Raw genomic sequence first — 19288 nt, 5'->3', positions numbered from 1 at the left:
GCAAGGAAAACATTCTTGAAGAAATAAGATAGTAGTCCAACTAAGGTTATTAAATTGCTAAAAGTCTATCATTGGTATCAATAGGAACCACAGTGATTTTCTCATTAATCATAGTCCCATGCATATGATTTTTAATTTCCATAAAGGTTGGATTTCCATAAAGGTGGATCGCTTATGAGGGGAATTCCTGAGCATTCCCTGAACTAACTAAGGTTAGCACTTTAAGTGCCATCTTAACACCTTGGGTAGCAAAGATATAAGACACATCCATAAATCAGAGAACGGGGCAAGAGATAGAGACCAAAAGACAAACAGCAAAAAAAAAAACAAAATAAAAACAAGGTACAAAAAACACAGCCATGAACAAAAACACAAGACAATTCCACACTAATAAAATAAACATAGGGAAATCATGTAAAGGGAAGCACTGTAGTGAGTCAAGACCTGGTTCCGAAAAATTAAAAAAGGGAACCAGTGCAGCAAAGGCCAGCAAAAACCTAGGGGGGGACATGTATCACCTCAGGCGAGGGTAATAAAGGGCATTGATCACTTCAAGCAAACAAAATGTATCATTCACAATGATACCATCTAAGGCACTTAAAAAATATAAAAAAAAGGAAAAAAATGAAGAAAAAAAAAATTAAATGCATTAGCAATCCAGCATTATAATAATAGAACAGAATGGCTATCAGTACTCAACCGTCTGCCACTTTACGGAAGGATTGGGCCTGGAGACGACCCAACGCTTTGAAAAAAGATGCCTCTTGAGAACAAGAAATCTTTGGTGAAGCCTCCGGGAGGGCAAAAGGGGTAGGCTGGGGTTGGGAAGATGAGGACTGCTAAGAAGCATTATCCAATGGATACAAAGATAGATCGATGAGACATTTCCTTAGTTCAGCTCATGTGACCACAGAGAAAAGGCGATTGTGATATGTAAAAAGTAGCTAAAATGGAAAGCCCCACCACATTATTGTCCTGAGGGATCCCCAAATATGGATTCAAGGCTCTCTGTTTTTGGATGGTAGATTGAGCCAAGTCGGCAAAGACTTTATAAGAGAAATACTGGTAACATATTGAATCCTTAGCACGGGCAGATTGAAGGATCAGATCTTTCATACGATAATAATAAAATTTAATGATGACATCTCCTGGGGGCCCCTCGGTAGGCTTGTGGGATAAGGCCCTATGTCCATTTCCAAGCGCTCAAATGGTATATCAGGTACCAAAGCACTAAGTAACGCTGCGACCACACCAGGGAGATCTGTAACACTTTCAGGGATACCCCCGATTCTAAAATCTCTTCTGGTGCAGTTTTCCACATCTTCCAGTTGGTCCCGCACTGTTTGTAACTCTAGCTGGGCAGCATCTAGATCTTTTTCATGCCCCCCTAGAACAGTTGTCATGTCATCAAAGCCATCTTCCAAGGCCGCAGTGCGGCATCCTAGCTCTTTAATTTCTTTCAATAAAAATAAGGAAAGCTTTTTGTTAGCCTGAGCTATCTCATCTCTCATAATTTCCCTAAATTTGCCCAATACGCGCTTACTTAGTTCAGGCTCTGCAGGGGACAGCACAGAAGGGAATCTGTGCTTGCTGCTTTCAGATTGAGAATTATCATCCAGCGGGTCTGGCAGAATCTTCATGATCAGGAGGATCCGGCACCATCTTGTTATGAAAGGCGCGCTTGACTCTGTGAAGCTGGTGAGATCGTTTCCCGGTCTTACCCGTGGGACTCATAGGCTCCGGAGGTACCCTGAGTGACCCGGTACACGGTGCTGCAGGTGAGTCGGTAAATTATCCCGTTTGCGCGCTGTTGGAGAAGTCAATTTGCCCGAGGTGCGCGGAGCCGGCTCAGTAAGCAACCATCTCGATCTGCTGCGCGCATGCGCCCCCTACATATATAATTCTACTCACAGATTTCTGTTTATTCTGGAAGGAAAATATTCCACACCAATATACCAACAAGCTTTGCCACTGCCAGGGGAAATAGGTTCTTGTTTGGACAAGCAGAGGTAGTTTGCAAGAAGAAGACACACAATTACACCCCTCAAGGCATTTTGTTATATAATTTACTAGTAAAGACAAAGCTTCGTGTTCACATTGAATTCCTCCAGTGCTGTATACTCTTTAATTACTCAGAACTGAGTAATTACAGAATAATAACATTTTTAAATATCTTCACATTGCTAACCTTGGCCACTCTGTCTGCTTTTCCTGTTCACCAGCCAATCGTGGTCTCCAGTGGGGTGGACATGAAGGCCACAATCTGGGAGTTATCAATCTCCCATCCCATCCATGGTATAGTACCAGTGTACAGAGTATAGACATACTGAATGGTTGTATCTTTGATTATGCAGTCAATTAAAACAAGCGTACCTGAAACTTTTACCTTCAGTCAATAATGGCAGGGCTTGCTGGTGCATGTGACACACTGATATTCACAGGTAAATTATTCATGGTTCGGTGCTAACAGTCTCTGGGGTAGCACCTGTGAACCATGCTAAAGAGCAAGGAGATAATGCATACACTTATGAGCTGCTCACTGGAGAGGAACACTTACTACCTCTTCTCTCATAGCACAGCAAAACAGCATGCTTGGTGGTGTTGGTATACTTGATGGAGGTAAACATAAATATATTAAATACATGGGAAACGTGTAGGTGTTGTTTGGCTGTATCTGAAAATGTTTTGTTATGTTGTCCAAATACAGTTTTATGTTTTAAAGTGTACCTTCTCTCTAGTTGGTAAGGGCTATTTTTGCTGATCAGACACTTTTATTCCAGATCTATGGGGGGTGTACCTTAAAATTGGTTGGGACCATTCTGCAAAGAGGTATCCTCATCCTGCTACTCTTCTGCTTCCCATGCTGGGCCCTATTCTTGAACACTGAACCCATCCTACTTTTTTCTGGCAAAACGCTGAAGTGTACAGGTGGGCTCCTTATTAAAAGGATATATCAATGGCAGATACTATTTATACTGTTTTTATTTCCTTTAAAAAAAACATTTTTAGTTATGCAGTACTTAGGTGAGCGATGGAATGTGTGGGTTAGAGGTCTATCAACAGACCAAAAGAAGTAAAATCGGTGAACGTGGAACAGATGGTTTTGGGCTTCAACGAGGGTCTGCACCTGTAAGAGAAGGACAGATGAGTGTTGTTCTGTTATCCTGGAGATCTATACCATATCTTGCATCTGCACCCAAAGCAACTATGTGGCCTTCATGGGACACCATCATTAAGGAATTGACTAGTCTGCAATGCATACTGAGAAGTGTAAACCCTTACCAGCTGGTTAGTGTTTAACCAATCCCTAGGCTTTGCAATGTTTTATTTATAAGTATGGGATAGCTCCTATACACCTACAAGCTTTTCCTCCTGGATCCACATGGTCTAAAAATGTCCTTATAACTGCACTAGTTTAATTGTTTTTTGGTTCTTGTTGGGGAAAATGTCTATATCCACTCACTTAATGATCAAATGATTTTGTCTGCGCTCTTAGTTACATAAAGGAGGATTTAAATTACTTTTTAAATGCTTTTTCATTTTTTTCAATATTCATTCCAGCCCTTCCGGTAAGTCATAACGTGTCTTTTTGTAATTGTTTTCTAAAAACTACAGTATATTGAAGAAGTCAAAGTAACATCAAGATTTATCCAATCTGCCTTTTACCACTATCACAGTTTGACTGCATTGACTACATCAGAATGTTTCATTACAATGTGCCATGACATGGCTCTTCACCTCTCTTTTGCCACTTACCTCTGAATCTTTTTTTGCTACTTTACCTCTGCATCTCAATATTCCACTGCTCACTTCTATATCCTCTCCCATTCCACTACTCACCCTCATTTCTCTGCTTACCTTTTTTATTTTGCACATCCCTCTTCCATCCATACACCTATTCTATGGATCACCGCTGTACTCCCCAATTCTACTACTCACTTTTGTACACTGCAAATCCCCTGTTCACCTTTGTACATCATTCATCCCTCCTCCTCTACTCCTCTCTTCCATTATTTACCTCTTCACCTCCCTATTCCCCTGCTCACCTATATACATTATCACCATATGTGTAGCCAAATTGAGGAGGGGTAAGGGAGAAGGGGCAGTAACACCAGTTGTGGGAAAAAGAAGAAGAGAAAAGGCAATACCATTGGGCTGTAGAGCACAGGTAGAGGGGGCATCAGGTTTAAAGTGCCTGTAATCAGACCATACTTCATGTCCCAGAATAAAGCATATAGATAAACTCTACTTTATGCATTTTGTCAGATGCTCAGTTTTAGTTATCTAGGATTGTGACAGATTACCTTTGTCCTTTAAATTATGAGTAAAGCTTTGTTTTGTTGGTTTTGATTGTTTGTTGGTTTTGATGGTGTGGGTTATGGTTTAGAAACTCCATCAGGATAATGTCTCTGTCTTTATGGGTAATTGTCACCAGACCAAAATTAGAACACTTTTTCAATAGGAACACCAATTCTGCTGAGAATGTTCTCTCCTTTATTGTCTTTATGGCAAGGCAGACATACAAGGGAAAATCCTGTTAGGGGTCTATTCAAAACTAATAAACTTTTTGCTTTTGAAAACAGTTTTATATTTTCATAATATTTTTAGGAGTTCATCCAAGTAAAGTAAAATCTTTGCATTCATCTGACTTTGCAAAATAATTTTTTTTTGTTTCTCATTTCAGGCTTCATTTCTTTATCAACTCCAAGCCAAATATTTGCAGAATCAGGTACAAAATTCAGGGAACATTTTGCACCAACGAGAATAAAGAATAGTTTGAATAATTTGTCCCTTTATCAATAGTTTGTCCAAAGCCTATAGATGAATTGTGTTGTAGTGACATGGAAAGGTTAAATAAAGGAAACAAATCGCACTTCTAGAGATGAGTCAGCTTTGCTAATATTTTAGTCCTCTCTAGTGTTGATGTTCGAATTCGGGTTGTCCCTTTATTCGACCCGAATATGGCTGTTCGAATTCAGGTAGACCCGACCCGAAAAACACGGGATTCGACAGCAAAAATTCGGGAGGAAAAAAAAATATATATTTTTATTTTTTTTCTGAAATTATTAATTTCGTATGTGTTTTTTATTTTAAACTTGTTCTTTTTTCATTTTTTACAGGTTATCTGACAGTGACATTATGAATCATAATGTCATTGTGGGATTCCTGGACCGTTCCGTTCTCAATTCCTGGACCTGGAACTTTGCGGTCACAGCTAATTTGATTTGACAGGTGCTCTTTAATCTTCATGTGAAGTACAGGGGTATGTAATAGTGTTATGTATCTTTTTATAATGTATCTTTTTATGTATCTTTTTACAATGTATCTTTTTATGTATCCTTTTACAATGTATCTTTTTACAATGTATCTTTTTATGTATCCTTTTATAATGTATCTTTTTACATCTGTTTGGAGGCTGTGAAAGCTCTACACAGTGCTGAAAAAAACCCGAATTTTTCCTCCCATTGACTTTAATGGTGTTCGACTTTGACATTTGACCACAGGAATTTTTTTGCTATATTCGAGCGAATAGCTGCCGAATCGAATAGTGAGCTATTCGACCAACACTAGTCCTCTCAGATATGATATTTTAGCATTTATAGGTTTAATGGTCCAATAGCGCATTATATTTCTCAGGAATTCCAGTGCTGGAAAATAATTCTAGGTCTGGCACATTGCTACATCGGTTGTAAAGTGTAAAATGTGAAGAACCCTCTTCCTACAAAACGAAGCGAGGCAGGAAATCAATGGTGGCCCCATAAAAACGTGGATAGCATTGCTAACAAACCTGAACCCCAAACCTAAAATGTGCATTTTTATTGACTAGTAGAATTTTTTTTAATAATGAATTTAAACATACATTTTAATAATGAATTTTAACAATATCTGGGGTGAATATTTGGTCACATCCACTGCTTTATAATAATCCCCATAGTGTTACTTTATCAGGGTTTAAGCTAAACTCCAGCCAAAATAAATTTCTACTTGCAGTGTTTCTTTCTGGGAGGTGATGCTTTCAGAATAAAATATCCCTTACTCCTGCAGCTGCCAGTGCTTTCCTTCTGCTTCATTAGATTGGGCCCACCCAGCCATAGCATGGGCCATGGACCACACAACGCCCATCCGGCCCAAACATTGATGTCATTCTTTTCAGTCAAAATCAATCAGAGTCTTAAACTGTATCGGATGATGGAACAGCATGAGTGAGCTTTGGCATTTTCAGGAGGGAGGAATAAAGTAAAGCTGCGTACACACTTCCAAGTATTATCGTTGGTAAACGAACGACGAACGATCCTGCACGATATCTTCGAACGATCGTATAGCACCGATCCTGTACATACAGATAACGACACGATCGTTCAAAGATATTGTACACACGATAGATGCGATCGTTTGAACGATATAGGAAGTGACGTGCACCACAGGAAGTGAATACTGTGTACGATCGATCGGATCAAACGAATGACATTCACCACACTGTTCCTTTGCCCTATGTGCAATATGCCCTTCAAAGTGTTCTCAAGGAAGAAGAAAGCCGCTCTTGCTTTGGTATGTCTGCTTGAAGAGGAGGATGTTGAGAAGAAGCGGCGAATGTGGTCTAAGGATTGGTTGTTGGACTGAGACAACATTTCACATGAGAATCTGCTACGGGAACTGCGCCACTCATTCCCAGATGACTACAAGAATTATCTTCGTATGTCAGATGTCTGTTTCCAGCAATTACTTTCTGCAGTTAGATCTTTTCTGCAGAAACAAGATACCTTTATGAGGAAGTCCATTACACCTGAGCAGAGGTTGATCGCCACGCTGAGATACCTTGCCACTGGAAGATCTCTGCAGGACATGAAGTTCTCCACTGGGATCTCACCGCAAGCAATGGGTCATATCATGCCAATACATTATTTTTCCATATAGTTCAAATATGTTTTTGATTTTATTTTTATGCAGAGTGCATTCTGGGGTCCCCTGACCAGGCTGGGCGTCCAGAGGAGCCGGTAGAGGTGGAAGGTAGCATATTGGTATATGGTTAATAAGTAAAAATGTATAATTTTATAAATATGAAAATACATTATTTTTAGATATAGTTCAAATATGTGTTTGATTTTATTTTTATGCAGAGTGCATTCTGGGGTCCCTTGACCAGGCTGGGCGTCCGGAGGAGCCGGTAGAGGTGGAAGGTAGGATTTTGGTATATGGTTAATAAGAAAAAATGTATAGTTTTATAAATATGAAAAATACATTATTTTTAGGTATAGTTCAAATATGTTTTTGATTTCTTTTTTATGCAGAGTTGATTCTGGTTTCCCCTGCAGAGGAGGTAGTGGAATCTGTGGTGGAAATTGAGCCAGGAATGTACCAAAATTTTCGAGAGGTAGATTGCATATAATTGTGTGTAATTTAACTTTTTATTTTTGTTTGCTCTTAAAGTTTCAGAGGGAGAACGAGAAGGTCCAGAGCCAGGCACGTCAGGGCAGATGGCGAGAAGTGTTGGTAAGCATTCATATATTGTTTATGCAAAAATGTCTCATATCCATGTGTCGGCTTCACAATATATGTGTACTTAATATTTTTCTTTTTTTTCTACAAAGATGTTGTTTCACAAAAAAAAGAATTATTGGCCAAACTCAAGGCAATGGACCAGAAATGGAAGAAAGTGGCAAAGACAGTGCGTGAGGCGAGAAGAGACCTGCATGCACTCAAAAAAATTGTAAAAAAAACATTTTAAAAATTTGTATATGTTTATATTTTTTTATATTTTATTTTCATACATTTTTTTAGTAAAAATATGTATTACAAAAAAATTGTGTGTGTGTCACTTTTTTATACTTGACTGGCAGGTAAGTTTTAAATTTGAACTAAACAGGATGAAGTACTGCACTGGAACAGGATGAAGAACTCCGCTGGAACAAACAGGATGAAGTACTGCACTGGAACAGGATGAAGAACTCCGCTGGAACAAACAGGATGAAGTACTGCACTGGAACCAATAACTATATAGATATATATATATAGAGAGAGAGAGAGAGAGAGAGAGAGAGAGAGAGAGATGTATATGGAGAGAGGTATAGAGAGATAAATATATATATATATATATATATATATATATAAACACACGCACACACACACACACACAATACAGCCAGTATCGAACGTTCTTTCAGAACATGCACGATTACTGAACTACCGTACACAGGATAGATGGTGAACGATGGTCATCCAATCGGTTCATTTCCAACGACTATCCTCATTCATCGGCGTCGTTGGTTACTTTTTTTTAGAACGATTTTTGGCCAATCGGTCGTTCGTCGTTCGTTCGTCGTTCATTTCCAACGATAAAAATTGGACGTGTGTACGCAGCTTAAGTCTTTCTCCAAAATCATAATTCTCTTGACAGAACAAGCTCTTAACCCTTGCTGGGGAAACGTCCTAGGTCCTCCTACCCTATATCCTAAAATTCCTGTATTGCTCTATTGATTGGGCCCCAGAACATGCATTGCCTCTCAAGCTTACAGTGAGGAGGGGGACCTACTGCAAAGAGAATAAATGATTTTGGCTTGGGCTCAGTTAAAAACACTTACCATACAGGTTATCACTTCTTAAAATAATAGCTTCAGGTTGGCGAAAACTGATATCTGATGACGGAGATAATGAGCCATTTACCGGGGTGATAAAGATACACTCCTGTACTTGTTACAATTATTTGACAGATTGAGACTAATTCACATGATAACATAATAAATATGCATCCCAGTGACATGAACATGTTAAGGATATAAATTAGGTAGCAGTGCTATAATAACATTTTAAGTATACCTTTGCCAACAGATTGCCTTTAAAGATAACCTATCATTAAGTAGCAAGATCACCTGAGCTGCTGATATAATGTGTGTATATTTACAGGGAATTATATTTCCTCAAATGCTAATGGGACTGGTAGCAAATGTATTTAACGCACTTATTAACTACATTTTCTTGTACATGCTTGGCCTGGGAGTCATGTAAGTTTTTCCAGTAAGACTCACAATTTGTGGCAAAATGATTATTACCTATTGACAAATGAATTAATTATGTTATGCATATAGTGCTTTTATCTTCTATGTTTTTGTAGAAGTGAAGGGGCTCTATAAAATTAATTAATAATACCATTCAGGGAAAAGGGAAGAATTATTTGCCATGTATAAAAATTAATAGGAAATATGAACACTTACTTTGCAGTTCTTCTACTGATAATGCTAATTGCCTGGCTTTTATCCAGACCCAATGTGTATTTTTTAGTCTGATTTCTGTTCTAATATCTTATATTTGATTTATACAATATATTTCATTATATTATACAGCAAATTTATATTACAAATTAGATTACATTATATTACACAGCAAATTACTTAACAGGTTTTATTTAACAATATTTTATATTACACTACTGTCCAAGTGGCAAACCTATGTGTAAGCCTACAAAAATATCCCATTGTAATTCCCTACATTAGATTTAGTTAAAATCTAAAACATATAGTAGGATATTTGTTTTAGTCATGTTTTACCTAACCATTAAATTGAAGCTAACACTATCTTTACCACTTACGTAAGCACCAACACATATAGGTGGAATTGGTACTTTATGGCAAAAACTGTTTATCTGGACATGGCTGGTGTAAGGAACTTACTCGTCCTGCGAGCCCACCGCGTCCCTGGGGATCCCAGCTGCAGAGAGAGACGCCGCTGTAGCAGGCAGCATGGCTGAGGCTGCTGCTCTGCTCGCAGCGTGTCTCTCTCTGCAGGCGGAGGGATCCGTCCTGGCCATTACTGTTTGGCCAGGCGGCATCCCTTGCATTTCTATGAACGTGGTTACAGAAACTCCTGTTCTCAGCACTCCTTTGGATGTGCAAAGTAGTGCACGTCCTCGGGGTGCTGTGGGAAGAGGTGCGCGCTCTACCATGCGTGCCTCTTGTACCCCCCGAGGGCGTGGCACTCGGCTCCCTCGCCGCGGGGCGGGACATAGTTAGTTTGAATTCCCTGCGGCCGCAGGGGATTCAGTTACTGTCCAATCAAATGGCGCCAGGTGGCGCAAGGTCATTGGTCACTCTGGCCATTTAAGGAGAGCCTGTCCTGTACATCATTGCCAGCTATAAGCCTCTGTGAACACAGTGTGCTTGGGTGCGTCCTTGTATTGGTTTATGCTAATCCCATTTGTCATTTCCATAGCAACCTGGTCTGAACCTGACTCTTGCCTGAATTCTGCCTGCCCTGACCTCGGATTGTTAAAGACCATTCCTGTCTGCTGCCTGCCCTGACCTCGGATTGTTCCTGACCTGCCTTTGCCTTACCCTCCTGTACTTTGCTTTTTTGGACTTGTCGTGTTTTATGACATTAATAAAACGTGATAGAAGGATATCTGGAGTTGGTTGTGGTTTGTTTGCCCAGGCGCATTACAGCTGGTGCAGACAATTGCAGAATGAAGTTTGGGTTAGAAGTTTAAAAGCTTTCAATGGTACATGTAAAATTTTCTGTATATTACTCATAATCTATATATTGCTATAGTAACAAATTATATGAACATCAGCTTCTAGTTGATAGTGATGGTACACTTGTAAATCCAAAAAGAGGTAAACATTTTCTTTTTTTGTCCACAGGGGCCCAGCATGGGCCAATGCCATCTCTCAGTATGTTCAGGCCATTCTCCTATTTGGTTACATAGTTTGGAGGAAACTTTACGTGGACACCTGGGGAGGTACTGAACACAACACCATACAATATATCACCTGGCAGGTTTATTTCTCCCTGTAAAGGAGTTTGCTTAGGGTTCTGTTAAACTAATGGGTCCCACAGCCCATAGTGCTCTCTAGTCTCCCCCTGGCCTAAACACTCCAACAGCACATAGGCATTCTGCATTAGCCCACTGGATTCCTTCTAGTGACACATACTGAAACAAGCAGGTGCTGGCATACAGTCCTCATCAGAAGAGAGAATAACTTGCCAGGGATAAGTGCTGGATGCCAGCACCATCTTTTTAAATTGTACTCAGGTTTCCCTGTCTCAGCAAAAGCTACCAAATGCAGGAACTTCTGAAGTGCTAAGAGGTAAGGAGGGAAAGAGGGCTGTCAAGTACCCTATATGTAGTACAGAGGCTGCCTTACTTCCATGTGACTGGATAGCATCCTTGATTCAGTTATTTTCTGCTGGTTTTCTGTTTTTTCTGTTGTTGTTAAAATTTCCTAAAAGTGTGATGTGACAAATGTTGACCTCAGCCATCCAATCTTGTGCAAGGAAAAATTTCTTTCACCTTTCATTTTTATCATTGGATCATTCAAACAGAATAAAGCCATTATTTGTAGTTCTGAATAAAGTGGGAAAAAGATTATCATTTCTGTTGGTGTCTCCCACTGGGGAATATTTCCCTCACCTGTAACACCTGGGAAGCAACAAGAGCATTGCAAGTTCTAATCCCTCTGCACTCTGCCTAAAATGTGTTCATCTTGTGTCCCTATATAGAAGATAAACCATCATTTCCTGTCTGGCGAAAAAGTCAGAAGAAGAGCCACTGACATTTCCTCAGATGGCTGCAGCTAGTCTTTAATATCTTATTTATCTGTCTCTTCATTTCTTTGTAATCATTACATTTCTACATATTATTCAATAACATATTCTATATCTGTCTTCCCCAGGATGGTCCACGGCCTGCTTTGAGGATTTGGGCTCTTTCACCCGACTTGCCATTCCCAGTATGCTCATGCTGTGTATTGAGTGGTGGACCTTTGAAATTGGGATCATACTATCAGGTCAGTTGCAGTAACTGATCCCCTTTCATGTCTTTTCACATGGCTATGGGATTTATTATTAAAACACAAATTAATATAAAATGTGCATGTCAATTGGGCATTTGATGGCAGCCAAATGATCCAAAATGAGTGGAAATATATCAAACCCTCACATAAAAATACATTTTTTTTTATTCACACTTTGGTTCTTATTGCTTTCTTTTTCTGATACCCATTAGCTTTGTGATTGCAATTGTTTGAATGCATTAATATTGCTGTGTGTAAACATCATTCAGATTCCTAAACATTTGTTACAATCTGAATCTTGGACTCCAGTTGGAGGCTATAGGCAAAACAGGAGCACTAATGAAAGGAGCTGAAAGAACCCGAACAAAAGGAAAAAAGTAGCAATATTTAGATGTCTTATTGCATTTTAATTATGTAAAACCAGCAATGGTTGCCCTTCAGTCCCAACTTTCCTACAATAAATGTGCTCCCAACCCCAAAACACCTAAATAGGTTTGAATGTATTTATTCAGATTTAAGAATTTTTTTTTGGAATCTTTAGCTTTCTATAATTTATTACCCAGTGATCATTCCTTGTAGGTCTTTGTTCAGGCACTTTCTGTTATATGTTGATAACTCAACTCAACTTAAAAAAAATTTTGCCATGCAAGCATGGTCTACTCATTTCATGTATACAGGGAGGGACTGTAGGCGATCAGCAGCACTGAAATGTAAAATAGGAAAATTGAAAGTTAAAAAAATAATTTTTATAAAACAGGTAATTGTTTAATACTCAGTATACTTTTGAAAATGTAATGTAATTTAGGTAAAACTTATATGGTTATGAGGTTGGAATGACACAGATCTGTTTTGATGCTCTGGCGCCTTCAGTGAACATGGATCTGGCAACCATATTCTCGTAAATGCAAATAAAGTATGTCTTAGGGGCACAGAGTTTCTTTTTTCTGCTGTGATAGAATCACCAACTCCCTCAGAATTACAGATTCACAGGTTCACTGTCAGGAATTGTCCATAGCTGATCCATATTGTTTTGTGCAGTAGTAATACAGGTGTCCTCTGCCCCAACAGGAATACTGAGCGTGGAGGACCTCGGTGCCCAGTCAATTATCTACCAATATCTACCGTCTTCATGGTAACAATCTAGTAAGGGATGACGCAGATCTGGCAGACCTTATTGTGCAAATTTCTTGTTGCTGAACACTTTCAAATTCAAAGTACAATGTCAGTGAAAAAAATTTATTTTTATAAACACTTTTGATAATGATTTTGTTATTTAACAGATTGTAAGAAATAGATCAGCAGAGATGTAACCATAAGAGCTTTCACTCTGCAGGTGCCAGTGGGCTACAGCATTGCAGCCAGCGTTCACATAGGTCATTCCTTGGGGGCCGGCGACATAGCTCAAGCAAAGAAATCCATGGTCGTATCTTTGTTAATGATGGGTAAGGCGAATTATTAATCATTTAAAATGAAAAGTCGAAAGAGTTTCTGTACCCAGAAGATATATCATTACATACTTTACACTTCAATGTCTGAGATATTAAAGAGGACCTGAATCTAAAATGTGAAGAAATAACAATTGCACTAAGTAACACCCTTAAAATGATCCTTTTTGTCTTGAATTTCTTCTCCTTCTCCTTCTAAAATATAGCAGTACACTTCCTGGTATGTGAGCAACCCTAGGTACTCCTGTACGTACATACCTTTTAGTTGTAAATTTGCAGTATCAGGTCTTAGGCACTGGCAGAGTCAGGACTTTTGGAATGAGTTTTGTTGATGTCACCACTGTGGTGATCCCTGTTCTTCTTGCTGTAGACTCTCAAAAGGAGGTCCTTTTACCGAGACACAGTGCAGAGTAATGCATAATACGTCCATAATGGGAGAAAGATTAGCATCAGGGAACCCCCAATACTAATCAACTAGTCCTTTGCACCTTTTTTGAGGAGAGGTGCACAGCTATCAGAACTCAATTTCTCCCAGAGTTCAGTAAAAAATATTTCACTAAGATGAATTTCACATCTGGTGTTAAAATGCAAGTAAAAAAAGTTTAACTCATGTGCATTGTAGCACACCACAATGGGTATTTACTTCTACATATTGCTAGTGTACTGTATAGTTATGGTCTACATGAAATTCCTCACATTTTCACCCCAGGATAGTTCACAGACTGTTATGTCTAGGGTGCCCAGATACCAGCAAAAAGGCACAGGGCCCTGGTGACAATTTCTAGTGGGGTCCTTCCTATATTTCTAACAGAACATAAAACAGAAGCATTTAGCTGGGAGAATGGGGTTTAGTTCTGTCCACTGCAGGTATCCTGGGGGCCATAGAAGATAAAATTGCTGACCTCCATCTAAAATCCCTGGTGTTTGGCTGTTGAGTGCTTAGCTTTCCTTCTCTCTTAGTCACTGATTTGAAATAAGTATGCAGATCAGAAAACGCAAAGTAAGAATCCTATATTTGTATACTGGTGTTTTGAAAGAGGCCTAAAGTATTAAAGCCAGATGTTCACATTCACAGCCAGGCTTTTAGCATTTACAGAAGGGACAAATAAGCATGGTCCTTGGGGTTCATGAGATATCCAATATAATTACACTGTGCTGTAATGGCTAAGATGATTGTCGGGACTCCTGGGAAAGTGCTGGCTCATCTCCCAATCATCATTTCATGCATGTATGTCTTTTCTTCTAGGGCAATTGTGAAATTGGTCAGCAATGTGTTGCCTGTGTATGCTGGGTGTCACCTGTTTGATGGATGTGTGGTAAGAGTCTTATGAACCTGCCACCTATTTAACCTAAATGGCACACTTATCTGCAGTCTTCTAGAAAGTCCATCTGCTGTATCACTTTCCCAAGAGCCTCCAAACCTACTACATTTTCTTAGATTTCCAATGCCATGTCACCTTGAGTTCCAACATATATAGAAACATGTGACATAATTGAGTATTATTTAAACCTAAAAGAACAACATTGGTCTCTGTGTTAGTTTTTTTGCCTCACTGTTTTTGGGATCCACATGCCTTTAGCAGATCTTAGGTTACTGGAAAAAATCAAGCATACAACATCTATCCTCCTCTATCTACTTATATACCTTATTGCAGACAGCCAAGTCATATAGATATAGATGAAAGTTTGCATCCCTCAGTGCTCTAAAAATGTGAATCTCCCTTATTTATACCAATTTAAAAACACCACATACTGGAGATACCAGAATTGATTGAACTGGCATAACACCTTTCCTTTATCTCCCCAGAGAGTAGCCATGACTTGTATGCATGCAATCAATTCATTTTTTATTGATATTTTCTAGGCCACATGTGGTGGAATCCTCCGAGGCACTGGGAAGCAGAAGATCGGAGCCATATTCCACACTATTGGCTATTATGTCATTTGTCTGCCAGTGGCTGTCTCACTCATGTTTGCAGCGAAGATTGGCATAATCAGTAGGTAATTCCTTACAGTCAGGCCAGGCAATCAAACTATTTTAGATAAAAAATGAACAGTTGAAAAGGAAAATACCAATCTGTGCACCAGTAATACAATGTTTTTGGCATGCAAGTTAAAATATAAATGTTAAATAGCATTAAAAACAATGATTATATGTGGTTAATATATGTGAAGAAATCCATGCATATCATTTATTCATATTTATATACCAGGGGTGGGCAAACTTTTTGGCTCAGGGGCCACAAGGAGTTTTACAATTTGACAGATGGGGCGGGCCAGTATCAGATGGATGGAAAGTGTTCGTATGAACTGACATAAATTACAGGTAAAAGCCATTACCTAAATGTAAAAAAAAATAACTTGCATTCCAATTACATTCATTGGCAACAATTTTGTTTGTCACTCTTTTTTGCCAGTGGACAATGTTGTACCAATATTTGACAGACTGGAATAAAAAGCCCAATGGGCCATAGTTTGCCCATGTCTGATATATACAGGACACTACATAGTTCCAGTTTTTATGTAGTGACATAGAGAGATTTCATGAATATTGCACTTATTTCTCAGCAGAAGGTCCCTGTATAACTAATGTGCTTTTCCTTCTTTTTTATGTTCACCATAAGGAAAGGTTAAAGTCATGTAGTCGGAGTCTTTACAACTACAACACTATCACTAGCTGAAAGGATAAGTGAACTAGGAACTGCAGTGCCATAATGTGATAGTCTAATTCAAATAAAAGTTTATTCCAATGACATAGTGTACACAAAGCCAACATGTTCTGGGGACAGTAGCTCTGCTTACCAGGGCATACAATAGCAAAACATTATAGCAGCGGATGTGGACATGATGGTATTCTGTTCACGTTGTTGGTTTGCACAGCATACATTAGTAGCTGATTTCAGTTGATGCTAGTACCAGCTGCTGATGCTCCTGTGTGTACCTCTCTCAGCACTATTTCAACTGGCTAACAGCAGGAGAGCAAGAATGTTCATCATGGGTGTTCTCCCCCAGTTCATCCTGGCTCAGCTGGGACATGCTGAGAGGAAGTTGCTAGAAGCTAACACAAATACTGGATTCTTGCACATGTAGCTGGCATGGGACACCACAGCAAGAGAGCTTCTTTCACAGACTTGTTCTTTTTTATTGTAAGGTCGTTTAGAGACTAAATATCTGATATATGACCTATGACACAAAAAGATTGCAGAATGAAGAAAACAGGAGCTATATTTCAATTGTCATCGACAACATCATCACTGCCAGTTCCCAGATAATCAGACATTATTTTCACCCAGGGTTTTGGCTTGGAGCTTTTCTCTGTGCAGTATTACAATGTATTTTGCTTCCCGACCTTTGTATTCCGACTTGACTGGGACAAGGCCTTTCAAGAGGTAAGATTTTACTAACTATTTTCCTCAAACATAGAGATTCCACTATAAACTGCTATTAACCTTCAACTACTTTCCAAATTTCTAAAAATGTAAGTAAATTAAGTACATAAAACAGAACTATCCAAAGTTTACAGCTGTACTTAAAGCCTAAATCCAGCCATGGGGGTGGAATGAGGAAGAGTTTACATTGCTAGGTTTTATTTCTGCCTCTGTGCCCCACTTGTAATTTGTTTTTACTTCCTGTCCCTTTGCCATACTTTTAAAAATTATGTGTATTGTCACCATGACCATGGAAGAGCAATCTGGGAAATATTTCCTATAATTTTCTGAGGAAAATTCTCGCAGAGCCATTACACTGGTCAACAAACTTTTTCTTGCCAAACAGATTAAATCACCAATCACCGTCCATGTTCAGAGCTCTAACAAATTGCTTCATTAATCCCAACTTTATGTGTATTGGAGAGAGAATGATTTTTTTCTTTGCCAACCATTGGCTTGGTAATGATGTTCGCTGCACCTTTTTTCATGTTTTCCCTTGGAGGCCATGTCATTTTTTTCCAGTATTCCTGCTTTCCTCTACTATCCCACAAGCAGATTAAACATGGGTACCTTTGTGTATCCACTTTGCTGTCCAAGTAGAAGGTTCACCATTTTTAAATCAACACATATGGACCATTGGTGTTCATGATAACAAAGCTTTTGTAAGACCATTTTGATATTTTGATATTTGTTGTTTTTGTTGAGTGACCAATTGGAGTTCATGCATAGCAGTTGCCATTATGCAGTAAAATAGATTTCAAACGTTGGGTGGAACTGTCTATGAAAAGCTGCCAGTCTTCAGCTCGGTATTCTGGTACTCCCATATGGGCTAGTAGTCCAGGGATGTTACAACAGTACACAAAGTCTCCATCTTTACTGAAATATGGTTGGAGTGTCACCTCTCCTGGTATTTTACTTTCTGGTCTAAGACAGGTATTTCCTTTTAGCCAGGATGCTAAAAGTTCAGATGCTTGTATTCAGACTTAGGTCACATAATAAATCATTAGGCTCTGCTTGGTAGAACTGCTGGTTTGATGAAACACTTCCTTCATATTCACTTCCACTGCTAACTCCTGGATTACACTCCAAACCCTGTATATCCTCCATGTCGGATACAGGAATATCAGGGAGTGTACTGAACACTGGTATGGGAACATCAGCACCATGGGGCACAGGTCATCTTGCTGATTCCAAATCAGGGTACTCCCACTTGTTTTTTTTTTTTTGTAACAATTGAAACCTTTTACATTCACAGCACAAAAATAACAATTAATATGATGATTTTTAGGCTCCCGCCATACCACAGGTATGCCAAATTTCAAACTTTTCAGTTTTCCATTTTTCCACTGACGTAGACACTCTACAAAAGTTTTGCATGGGGAGCCCAATACTTATCCTGGTCCCCTAGTTTAATACCAAAACATTCAAGATATGCTTGCATTACAAATTCTGTAATGCTTCTTCTCTGTTTTTGTTTAGAATGTTCACCACAAATGTAGCAAAATACAGTAGGGTCATTTAAACAACTTCTTCTTGAAGAACTCCTATTTCTGTAAAGAAAAGAAAATGTATGAATAAAAAGAAGGCAAATGAAAGTTTCATGAAAATAATGCTACATTTTATATATAAAATGCAAAACATCAGTGTAAATAAAGATTGACAATAATATGCTGTGTTAACATTTGTTGTTGGTAAAATCGTCTATTCCAATTTCTGTATCACAGGAACTAGAGCCAATTCAATGAAACTGATGTCATTTCTGGATTCAGCAGTCCTAAAATACACTAAATATATTGAAAATCCTTGGCAAGTGAAAACATTTTTTTGTGGAGCTGTGTTATAGTTTAAGAAAGGTACCAATCCAGCTCTAGCTAAAGAATAATTTAAAAAAAAATTTGGTATCTCCATTCAAACACAAATGGCATCTTCATTCAAACACAGACAAGTGAAGACTTTGGATTTTTGAAGCTGATTTGATAAGGGGAAAGCTGGAACAGAGTTACAAAACAGGAGTATTTGATTGGCATCTTCCCCTTTGAACATTGGACACAAAATTTGTATTTTTTTGGAAAAAGCATTTGTTTGATCTTGGTGCCTGCTTCCTTTTGTGTCACTTTACTCAGCCTCTCTATATATCCTCCTGTTGTACTACATGAGGGGAGAATTTTCATATTTGTGGATAATTAATTGCTCCTGAAGAAGTGGACCAGATCCACGAAACACATTGAGGATGTTTCATGCATGTGTGATTTGCATGGCTTTTCTGTACTGACTTGTTTTTAATGTTTTAATAAAGAAATAAAAAAAAAAGTTATTGAGTACAGTTATCTCAACCTTTAGGAAATGTACTCAGATATGCGAACTGATTGCCTTTGTTCCCCTATTTCCCTTAGTTCCCCTTTTTCTCCTAAATTTCAAACTCTTCAGTTTTCCATTTTTCCACTGACAGAGACACTCTATAGTTTAGAAAAGGGACCAATCCAGCTCTAACCAAAGAATAAATTAAAAACGTTTTGGCTAAGAAAGGGTTCAACTTAGGAGCTGGAAGTCTGTGATTTCATTCTGAGCATTCCAGCTTTGTGATTTGGCAGTTGTCTATGCTTACATTTCTTTGTTTGTAACACACAAAATA

At 38.7% G+C, this 19288-nt stretch overlaps 1 protein-coding gene across 1 annotated transcript; it reads left to right on the top strand.

The window, feature by feature from the left end:
* Positions 1-1638: 1638 nt before the first annotated feature.
* Positions 1639-16607, top strand: LOC140344412 (multidrug and toxin extrusion protein 1-like). Its single transcript, XM_072431536.1, has 10 exons — positions 1639-1698; positions 2781-2928; positions 4685-4729; positions 4804-4849; positions 10632-10729; positions 11664-11777; positions 12852-12915; positions 13083-13230; positions 14380-14544; positions 15093-16607. The coding sequence occupies exons 1-10, from the start codon at positions 1639-1641 to the stop codon at positions 15231-15233; spliced, it is 1029 nt and encodes a 342-aa protein (XP_072287637.1). The 3' UTR covers positions 15234-16607.
* Positions 16608-19288: the final 2681 nt, after the last annotated feature.

This window comes from Pyxicephalus adspersus, chromosome Z, assembly GCF_032062135.1.
Source record: "Pyxicephalus adspersus chromosome Z, UCB_Pads_2.0, whole genome shotgun sequence".
NCBI lineage: Eukaryota > Metazoa > Chordata > Amphibia > Anura > Pyxicephalidae > Pyxicephalus > Pyxicephalus adspersus.
This window is presented reverse-complemented; position numbering and strand designations above follow the sequence as displayed.